The sequence below is a fragment of the Papaver somniferum genome, chromosome 7 (assembly GCF_003573695.1).
Source record: "Papaver somniferum cultivar HN1 chromosome 7, ASM357369v1, whole genome shotgun sequence".
Classification (NCBI taxonomy): Eukaryota; Viridiplantae; Streptophyta; class Magnoliopsida; order Ranunculales; family Papaveraceae; genus Papaver; species Papaver somniferum.
The window spans coordinates 112,647,736-112,658,695 of record NC_039364.1 but is presented as its reverse complement, the minus strand read 5'-3'; the positions used below and the strand labels follow the sequence as shown (position 1 = coordinate 112,658,695).

Sequence of the window (10,960 nt, the reverse complement as noted above, 5' to 3'; positions counted from 1 at the left end):
ACCCGACGAAGGAGTTTATGTTAATATAAACAGAAGAGACTTTGTCTGACTCATATCACTTGGTTGAATAGAGTTGATACCAAGCATATTTGTTGTTCCTTTACTGTTTGGAATACGAACCAAATGAATTGTTCCAAGTACGTGACTTACTTATAGGTCGGAGGCGTGGGAATACATACGAAACTAGGTGAACTATAGGTTTAGTTGCTTGGTCTCAACTATACGAAGTTAGGTGTTATTTTGTGTAGCGGCTTAATCCTAAGAGTATTCAATTCTGTAAAAGGTCCCGAGGTTTTTCTGCATTTGCGGTTTCCTCGTTAACAAAATCTTGCTGTGTCATTTACTTTATATTTCCGCATTATAATTTTTTTATTATAATTAAAGTAAATTACACAAACGTTAATTCCTATTTACTTGATAAGCAATCCTATTGTGTTTGATTAAGTCCGGACATCTTTATCAAGTAAACATACTTCGTTGTTGTATTGTCTCGATCTCGTATCCATAGACGATCACACGAAGTGTGAACCGATTAGTTGCATTTTCTCGACTCAGTCCATAGACAATCACTTTCGGAGAAAGGACTTATAGGTAGGAATTTTTTTAGCTTGAGGTATATTTGGGTACCCTCGTCTTTTCAAGATTACCATGCATGGTTACTTGAGACACTTTGGTTACTACTTAAGACACTTTGGTTACATTTTGGCTACTGTTGTTATTAGTTGGGTCACTGTTACCTTGATTGCATTAGGCAATCTAAATTTAAAAAACTCAAGTTCATGTTTTTTTACATGTTCTGATGAACGTTGGGTTGGATTTGATCCAGTCATTGCCTTGTGCTTTGACACATACTACTTTTGTTCTCAAAATCAGTTTGGTCCAAAATGTTTGGTCATCTCTCCTCTAAATCTGTTTTAGTTCTGAAAGGATAAATTTAATAGGCACGAATTGATGGAGATACTATAACCTGTATCAACATTTTGTGATCTTAAAAAATATATGTAAGGTTTTTGATTTCATAAGTCGATTCTCTATTTAATGTAATGATGTGAGCCTCTTTTTTTTCGGGAAAAAAAAGTCTACCAAGTAGTTAACCATTTTTATTGGTGTCCATACACCGAATGATTTGCCCATTAGTCAAATTTATTGGCTTGACCATCGTTTTGTCGATTTCAGTCCCGTTTGGGCTTGCTTTTTTTCAATCAAAAGCATTTTGTAACAAACTTGTAACAAATTTTTACCAAAAATTGTGTTTGGTAAAAAAAATTCAAAGTGTTTTTGGAGAGAAGTACTTTTATTTTAGGCCTGCTTTTAAAAGCTAATCAGCACAAGCTTTTAAAAGTTGGAAAAGCAGAAGTTATGGACCCACATAATTTGATTTAATTGATTCTCTATTTTAACCTTATTATTTTATTATGAAGACAAGTTTTACCCTTGAATATTGTACACTTATCGTTATATTTCTAACTTTTATTTTATTTCTCTATTTTTCATTTTTCATTTTAAAATAATAAATAATAATATTTTTTAAGCAAACATAATCATAATTTTTTTATTAAACAATAAAAATAATAATGAAAAATAAATAAAATAATAAAATAAATGTTACTTATATTTCATTAAATATATTAGAATTAAAAATATAATTTATTATAATTAAAGTGCCAAACCAAAACTTTCTCTCACCAAAACTTTTTTCTTCTCAACGAAAACTCTAACTGCCTGAACCTTATGTGCTCAGATCGGCTCCTATGGAGCTGATCTGAGCAGATCAGACAACAACATTCGCTATATTTTCTCTTGATCTATCTATTATACTTTGTTAATCTAGATTTAGTCGCCTTTTCGGTTTTATTTTAGATCCCGAGTTTATTGTTTGTTTCATGATTTTTCAACTCGGGTTTGTGTCTGCTAGAGAAGCTATGGTATGTGATCTATCACAACAAAGAACTCAGAGAACGTCGCCTTCTTTTTCAGTGAAAATCTGCAAACAAATTGAAACAGCAATAACTTCAGTGGTACTTTCGGCATCTCTTCGTTCTAAGTTCCGCAACTTGGGGGTTTTCTCTCCTCTTGTCAGTTTTTTATAAAGTTTCTGATTTGCATAATTTAGGTTTAATTCGTTTTTATCTTTTAGGTTACAGTTTCATGGGGTTAATGTTTGTTGTGGTTTTTTCATATTTGGGTATTGGATTGTGTATGTAATGTTGTTCTTCATTTTGGGTCTTAATTTGACCATTGTTTGCTCCAAGATCAGTGATAATCTTTTCCAGCAGTTACAAGAACTCCGACGTTTTTTCCGAAAATTTTGTTGTTTACCTGCTGATGAATCTGGTCACTTTTGGTCTTTTAGCATTTCTTTAAGCATGTTTCTTTTTGGAGGAAAATCACCCAAACCAGCAACAAGGACTCCAACATCAACGATCCTAGCTGCAGAAACAAAGTCAGAAACAACCACAACACTAACCCATTGAATGGAAACAAAGACAAACACAATTAGATTAAGATCATCTTCTACAATTGTTACCGTAGCTTCAATGCCGAGACAACCTGTTTCATTCCGCTCCAGACACTTAAAGACCGATTCAGATTACCACTGTTACTTGAGACACTTAGGATACTGTTACTTGAGACACTTTAGATACTATTTGGCTACTGCTACTGCTAGTTGGGTCACTGCTACCCTGATCACTCTAGGTAATCTAAACTTAAAAAACTCAAGTTCATGTATTTTACATGTTCTGATGAACATTGGGTTGAATTCTATCCAGTCATTGCCTTGTGCTTTGATATATGTTGGTTTTGTCTCCAAAATCAGGTTGGCCCTAGATGTTTGGCCCTCTCCTTTGCGAGAAAGAAGAAGGTCCTCTGAAACTGTTGTTAGTTATGAAGGGATGAATTTGATAGGCAAGAATTGGTGGATCTATTACAACTTGTATGAATTTTTTATGATCTTGAAAAATCTCTGTAAGGTTTCCGATTTCCATAATCGTCTTTATCAATGTATCTTTTGAGGTTAGCCTCTTTTATGAGAAAAAAAAAAGAGATATGTCTATTTCCGTCATTAATTATATCACCAACACTTTAAAATACAAGTTTACCAAACATAATTTACATTTTGTAAATTTCACAGTGCTTTTTAAATTATAGTTTATCAAACGTCATGCTGATTTGTTTCCACAACACAGCAACGCACAACATGGCACAACAAAAAAAGCACATTCCCACACAATGCCAAACTAGCCTTTAACCGTTCGATTGTGGGCCAAATTGGCAAATCTGATCTAAACATTTGCCACATTCCGTAGGAAATGACCTGAGATTTACTCACTAAGATTTCCAATTGCTCCCTTTGATATTAGTGGTAATTGAATTATTGTCCATTTTTTTGACGGGCCTTCACAAATATCCCTAACAGACTTTACAAATGTTCCTGATGGCATAATTGAAATTTTATATAAGATCATGGTTTTTATAATTTCCCTTTTTTAGCCTTCGAGTCTTTTATACTTCTTCTTCTTTATTTCTATCGAAACACTCGGACATAAACCCATTGCTCCCTCCACCACCATTTCTATCGCTTCCACCAACTCAACAATCTCTATCGCTTCCACCACAATCAGCACCACCACCTACATCACGCCTGCTAATATTATTAACAGGTTAAAGATTGATTTTTTATTATTAATTTCAACTTCTTGTTAATTGTTCTTCATTTTCTTAGGTTAAACATTGATTTTCGAAACCAGATTTAGACATCGATATGTATTTTTGGTTCCGATTTTATAATTTGGAGTTGGAGATTCACATTAATGATTACATTTTTAATTTTCCGATCTGGAAAATTGATGATATGGGAAGATAGATTAATGGTGGAGATACTCGTGGTGGAAAAGTATAACTGGAAAATAGATCTGGAAAATTGATGATATGAGAAAGTTGTTGATGGTGGAGATACTCGTGGTGCAGGTATGTAAAATATTGTTAGCGTATTATATTGCTAGCATATGCCTTAGCCTGATTCATTGAATTCACTGAGAACTGTTTGTACTGTTGATTATGTGTAAATTAAGGAAAGTTGGTGTATGCATAAAGAGCTCCTGATGCTTTTGAAACCCAATTATAACTTGATGTGTAGTGGTTAAAGCACTGAATGGAACGAGATTGCAGTTGCATTTTATGGTTCCACTTCTTAAATTCAGTGTGCAAGGGAGGCTTTGGCTCTTATTAATTTACTTTGTGTTGGATTTACTTTCTGTTCTAGGTAAAGGACGTATATGGTTTAGCTCCATTAGCATTGACCATACAATGAAGGTGCGGGTGCTGGCAGTGACTGAAATGTGCAGTATAGAAGTAGAAATGGAGTTGTTGGTGTTGTTTTCCATGAATCTGGAATTGCAAGTCTGGATTGATGTTTATAAAGCTACATGTGATGATCAATTTGTTGTTGTTTATATTTTTTTATGGGATCAATTATTGTTGTTGACCAATTTTTTATGGATCATTATGATTGTTGATCCATTTATGGGATCAACTTCTGTTGTTGACCCAATTTTTTATGGGATCAACTACTGTTGTTGATCCTTTCAACTCTTATTATTGACAATATTTCCTTGGATAAGTATAATCATGCTTGTAGTTTAAATCATGTATTTTCTTTTCCAATATTGAACTTGTGGTGCAATTGTAGCATGACTGACTCCATGTCAGATGATGCGCGTTCGACTCACGCCAAGTTCACTCCATTTACATGGATCAACTTGTACGGTTGATCCTTTTGTTTTTTGGATCAACTACTGTTGTTGATCCCCTAGATTGGATCAACTTCTGCTGTTGATTCTTTTTTTTTGGATCAACTACCGTTGTTGATCCCCTAAATCGGATCAACTTCTACTGTTGATCCTTTTTTTTTTGGATCAACTACCGTTGTTGATCCCCTAAATTGGATCAACTTCTACTGTTGGTTCTATTTTTATTTGATACAAAAATATTTGAACCAGTGGTGGCGGCGGCGACGACGACGGTGGCGGCGGCGGCGACGACGGTGGCGGCGGCGGATTAGTGGTGGTGGTGACGACGGACTAGTGGTGGTGGAGGACTGTTGGTGGTGTAATGGTGGTGGTGGTTGGTAGGTGGTGGCGGTGGAATGGTAGTTGAATGTTGGTGGTGGTGGTGGTGAAGTGGTAGAGGGAGAAATTTGTTCCATTTGGAAATAAAGAAAATTATTATATGAGTGAGGGTATTAAGGTAATCTAATTTTAAATAGATAAAATTATTAAAAAGTAGGGACATATATATATTTATTGGGTGTCAAAAGTAGGGACATATAAATAATGTACCCTTTATATTACATAAGGGTGACACGTGGTTAAGAAAAGATAAGAACGATAACAACGTCATCCGGTTACCAAACTACAATAGAGCTCCTCCATCATCCCTCTATCTTCTTCTGATCTTCACTTCAGAGTAGAGATAGAGAACAACAACATCCTTCTTCCATGGCTACATCGTCTCTCTGCAATTTCCTATCCTTCTTACTACCCTCACAACAAAAAACCCAAACCCTAAAATCACTACCATCTCAACTCGCTCCTCCATCATCATCATCAACATCATCACCCTCTACTTTATCTTATCAAGAAAAGAACAGAAATGGGTTTGTTCCAGTAATGTCGTCATATGAGAGTAATCCATCTTCATCAAATTCTGTTGTTAATGATGAATTACTATCCGTAGTATGCCCATCACTGGCTTATTCAAATACCCTTTTCTTTAAAACTGCTTATAATGTTCAAGTAGTTGTTGATGAGGATGAACCTGAAGAAGTTTTACTAAGAAGGTTTAAAAGAGAAGTATTTAGAGCTGGTGTTATTAATGAGTGCAAAAGAAGAAGGTTTTTTGAAAATAAACAAGAAGAAAAGAAAAGGAAGCATAAAGAAGCTGCTAAGAGGAATCGAAGAAGGTTAGAGTTCTTTCTTCTTCTCATAACTTCAATTTCTCTAATTTTCTATGATTTGGATTATAAATTTTGAGTATAGTTATAGATTCGCAAATCCCAGATTAATCTTATTATCTAATTTATAATTAACTGTGATGTAATGCATGGATGGTGTTTGTTTAATTGCCAAACTGAAAAATCAAAGAAAATTATGTCCTCTGGCTCTGAGCCTTTGTTTCTCACAGCAGAAAACCATATGGAGAGTGAACTTTAAAGTAGAAAATGAAACGGATCATAATTGCCTAATTTCCCAAGTGCAAAATGGAGGAGATTCTGGAGTTTTGCCAGGCTGCACTTGGTGTTAATCACTTAGTTGGGCAACGCACTGGGGGTGAACACTTGGCATAAATAGGCACCCTGCGCAAATGTGCAAGCGTTCTAACACTCATAGAAATTCTGTTTGTTTTTAATGTATATTTATGGTTAATTGACATGTTTGTGCTATCTCAATTTGGTGGAAGAGTTTTCAATTGTATATATGTTTGGTTAAAACTTGTTGTGATTGGTTTTTAACATTGTTTGGATGTGGTTATCAGACGTCCGTTTGTACAAAGGCCAGATAAACAAGAAATGGCTTCTAGCGAAAAGGAAAAGAGGGCGAAGGAAGATGATGAGGATAACTGGGAGCTTCCTAAAGGAAACATTCCATACTGATAAAAGAACATCTGGGAGTGTAATGTAATACCTTTTGTTTTCCTCTCTGTATAAGAAAGGGGATGATGTGTTTAATCAGTTGATGAGTAGTAAGATTTTCAGGCTCGGATCAATGGGTGCCTTGAACTGACTAATTCTGCAGCTTTGTAATATTTAGGAGGATTATGCTCTTGCCACTGGTGATTTTGTGTTTGTCTGTTTTTGGTGTTGTATGCAACAATTGCTGAGTCTTATTAGGGCTGAGAACTGCTCATGTTAAATGGAGACTGTTTTGTGCTTGATTATATAGGCTCTATATGCTGGTTTAGCAATCACTGGTGCTGTAAGCAACAATTGCTGAGTCTCACTATGCCTGAAAACTGCTCATGTTAAGTGGACACTGTTTTTTCCATGTTTATATGCTACGCTGGTTTAGCAATTGCAATATTATGACTCTGGGAATGATAAAGGGTAGGTCAGATTACTAAATCCTGAAACATAACAGAATTTTGATAGTACTTCTTTATTTTCGTTTATACATCTTTTGCCTGAAACAGAAAAGTCTGTTCTGTTCTTGCTCTGAAGATTTTTTTTTTCTAAAATAGAAACAAGCCACATCGACTGATGTGTGTTGGGTTCAATACGAGCATTTGTATCCTGGAATAGGAATACAACTGGTGGAGAATGTTAAAATGCACATCAAAATCTTTAATTTTATGAACAGAGAAAACTTATAAAGAAAACAAAACAAAAAAAATAATCAGACAAGTTGCACACTCATCAAAAAAACTTTAGTGAAATTGACAACAGACACAAAAGGCGTAACACTGCCTCTAGTGTCATGATACGAAACTGATAAAACGAAAAGATCACACAAGTTGAACACTCATCCATATCTCAGTGGAATCAACAATGCACACATGTATACCAACAGCCTGAAACTGGTATAAATTAATAAGTTGCTTTCCTCCATTTGATGTCATACTTGCATACTCTATTGTGGGCTTAGTAGCCTTGCTTCTATTTGTTAGGTTTATACACAGATGATGGTTAAACGCGATAAACAATGTTAACTGAAGATATACATAGCAATGTTCTACTGTCCATATGTGCATATCCGTGTACTTGAAGCGTCACGATGGCATCTCGGAGGCCAGTCCATCTTCAAACATTTATCCTGCTGCAGTGTTTCAACAGACCGTAAACTTGAAACGAAAAAACCATAGAAACAAAATAAGTAAATTCATCTCCATGGTTTGAAGTAAAACCAAGTCGGTCCTTAACCCAAGTAAATTGATCTCCTTAGATTGCCTTGAAAAATGGATTTATAGAAGTCCTATTACACGACAAGCTTCGGGTAAATGCTTTACTGCTTTTTGCAATTGCTTGTTTCACTGCCTATCGTTACTAATGAATCTACTCTCGTGTACCCAATGAAAATCCTTTCATAAACCCCTTTGGTAACCTTTTAAAACATCACCAGAAAATTGCATAGTCAAGTTCTTTTAGATAACAACAATTGTTTGAAAGCTTGAACTCAACTGTTATGTGGTGTTTCCAACCCACCCTATTAGGCAATTATAGACTTCCTAAGTTCATTATGTTTGATATTACCTATAAAATACAAAATTAGGTGATTCACCTGCAAAAAGAAGTGACCTGAATACGAAAGTTTTGCACGCTTTCAGCAGTAAACCAATTTTCATCCATCTGCAACACAGAGAAAGGAAATTCGCTCGTTTAACAGTCGAGACAGACAAAGATCCATGGAATGTTTGCACTACATCATCAAAAGATGTACTTACAAAGTAAGGATAGCCCTCGTCAGTGCTAAATTTGTCTGGAGCATATCGCATGAACAAATCTACAAAGTAGAGAACAAAAAATCCACAATTATCTTTATTCCTTTGTTGTGGTACCTGGAAGGAATTGATTCCAAAAGGACATATGAGAACTCAAGACAAATGATCTATACTTCTTAAGAAAAGAAAAGAAGGTAGACTAGATTTACCTTCGGCACCAACAGAGAAATTTTTCCAATTGCCTTTTCCTTCAACTTTATAAATGTCCAATATAAACCTGAAAATGCAAGAATATATATGGTATGTTATAACTCAAGCATAGAACTACAACAAACTGAAAAACTAACCAAGTAAAAGAGACATACTTTCTTATATCAGGTTCAAACCGCCTTGGATCTGCTATTTCAAGGGAATCGCATAGCAGCATGCATGGTTTTGTAGTTCTAGATTCCAAACTTTCTCCAAAGTGGCATAAGATCAAAAGACTCCAGTGATTCTTAAATTATTGACATTTCATATAAACTTTACATCAGAGTCAGATTTGTTTAATGAGAAAAAGATTTTGCTTAATGTAAGTAGTAAACACACCAGCAAACAAGGGGAACCAAAACATAATTTTTCTTGAAAGAACATGTCTGACCTTAACCCAAGTCAACACCTTTGCCTTCGGTAACCCTTTCCTATACAAGGAAAACCACAAGCAATCAAGATATGTGAAAGAGTTCTTTGTTTCTGCCGAGAAGGAGCTGCATAACATATCCCGATAAAAAAGAACATCCTCAGCATCCTCAAACCAAAATATGTTACATGTAGAACAATATAGGTCAGTGAACCCATTCGAAGTAGAACTGAAACTTGCTCGCGTCAAGCTGATCTTCCTTGCGGACTGGAATCTTGCTGTTAATTATCCTCTTTGATGGCTGACGTCGAGGAAAGGTTTTTAAATTCTGATCTTGCTTGCACATTGGAATCTTCTTATTAATTATCTTTTTTGATGGCTGACGACGAGGAGAGGTACTTGAATACATTTTCCTAAGTCGCATCTTTGATCTCTTTCGTCGAGGTATGGTACCAATTATACATAGGGGTGATGATTTGTCAAAGCTCTCTATTAATCCCAAGGATGTTGGACTTGTTATAGTCTTTGGAGCCTCCTCGGAACAATCTGTCCAGTACAAGGTTGTTTTAAATTCTGAGCACTATAAACATCTAGTGAAAAAGAACGCATCTTAAAAGTAGAAAGAACCTAATGCAACTTGAGTTATAGAATGAGCCTCTAAGATGTAAGAGAAACTAGAATGCAGTCAGCTCCTTTCAATCATAATACATCTGGCATGACTCTTATCGTTCTCTCAATTCATAGAATTTTGAAAACGGAACTGGGACAATAGAAGCAATATGACAGTTTTTAGGGGGTGAAGGAAAGCTAAGTTTGATGTTAGTGGTGAAAGTCCTACAATGCTTCCGCAAATCACAATTCAGAACTTGTTCTTTTCACAGTGTCCTTATGCTTTCTGATACAAGACTACTGCTTTCTGATACAAGACTACTGATGTGGTATCTACAAGCACACAATTTTATTTTATTTGTTTGACCAGCTAAAACCAAGAAAATGCTTTTGTTTCTTGATCACCAAAATAAGAAAAACCTTATCTCCATTACTTAGTTGCAAAAAGTCAATACAAAAACCAGTGTAATTAAATAACTCCAGTAGACAAAACCCCTATTTCGGGATATCAAAATGTATAATAAACGTTTACATTTCAAATAGTTGTTTATGCTGACAAAATACTTAATAACCCCAGATTTTCAAGCAAGAAGAGAATCAATGAATTGGAGGATTACCCGAACTTTGAGAATCAACATCTATATGGATGTAAGTTATTTCTTTGTTCTTCTTCTTTCCCATGGTAAAAAACAGATCAATGGAGTGGTAGTGATGCACTGATGGTGAACCTAAAAGTATATTGGTTGTGTGCTGAATCCCCATTAAGATTTCTCTCTCTGGTCAGTGCGATGGGGTGAAGAGACCAATCACTCAAAATTCCTTTGGCGTGTGTGTACTCTGCCGACTTGGTTTGACTCTCCTGAGTTACATGTTCTATTTTCCGGATCGACCATCTTCCGATAAAACTTGCTTTCACCAGGGGATGAATTTTTTTTTTTTTTTGGGATAACACAGAGTTTATTGATTAGGCAGTTCTAGGCACTGTAAGCCTACGTAACAGAGGTGAAAACCATGGAGAATAATCTTTGTACTCTTCTAGTAAGAGTTTGTCTCTCCTAACTTTTTTTGCAACACAGCCTGCAATATTATTTAAGTCTCTCTTCATATGAGAGATTTTATAATACTTAAAAGATGAAATACGAGTTTTTATTTTGCTAATGAGATGATTGTTCTGCCATCTAACTTGAACTCAGTCTGTAGAAATAGATTGCACCACAACTTCCGCATCTGCAATAAGATGGACTTCATTGATGCTAAGAGCTTTGATCCAACTTAGAGCTTCCAAAATTGCCATGCATT

The 10,960-nt window shown here is 35.3% G+C and overlaps 1 protein-coding gene and 2 long non-coding RNA genes across 4 annotated transcripts; 2 read left to right on the top strand and 1 right to left on the bottom strand.

Annotated features, from left to right (window-relative positions):
• Positions 1-3,528: 3,528 nt before the first annotated feature.
• LOC113292903 lies at positions 3,529-4,645 on the top strand. Its single transcript, XR_003331940.1, has 2 exons — positions 3,529-3,969; positions 4,265-4,645. It is a non-coding gene; the product is annotated as an uncharacterized LOC113292903 (long non-coding RNA).
• A 743-nt stretch (positions 4,646-5,388) lies between these two features.
• LOC113298157 (30S ribosomal protein S21, chloroplastic-like) lies at positions 5,389-6,959 on the top strand. The gene is made up of 2 exons (XM_026546849.1): positions 5,389-5,962; positions 6,535-6,959. The coding sequence occupies exons 1-2, from the start codon at positions 5,499-5,501 to the stop codon at positions 6,650-6,652; spliced, it is 582 nt and encodes a 193-aa protein (XP_026402634.1). The 5' UTR covers positions 5,389-5,498; the 3' UTR covers positions 6,653-6,959.
• Positions 6,960-7,360: 401 nt separating this feature from the next.
• Positions 7,361-9,564, bottom strand: LOC113292902. Of its 2 annotated transcripts, XR_003331939.1 has the most exons (5): positions 8,799-9,564; positions 8,643-8,710; positions 8,437-8,550; positions 8,274-8,341; positions 7,361-7,811 (listed from the first exon to the last, which is right to left on the bottom strand). It is a non-coding gene; the product is annotated as an uncharacterized LOC113292902 (long non-coding RNA). The 2 variants fall into 2 exon arrangements; XR_003331938.1 differs by having other exon boundaries at positions 7,361-8,341.
• Between the last annotated feature and the right edge of the window lie 1,396 nt (positions 9,565-10,960).

What these genes read in the sequence shown, in the direction of transcription:
- LOC113298157 (XM_026546849.1), top strand. Translation starts at nt 5,499, where the DNA reads ATGGCTACATCGTCTCTCTGCAATTTCCTATCCTTCTTACTACCCTCA. An exon ending in GCTAAGAGGAATCGAAGAAG is followed by an intron (nt 5,963 to 6,534) that starts GTTAGAGTTCTT and finishes TGTGGTTATCAG; the next exon opens with ACGTCCGTTTGTACAAAGGC.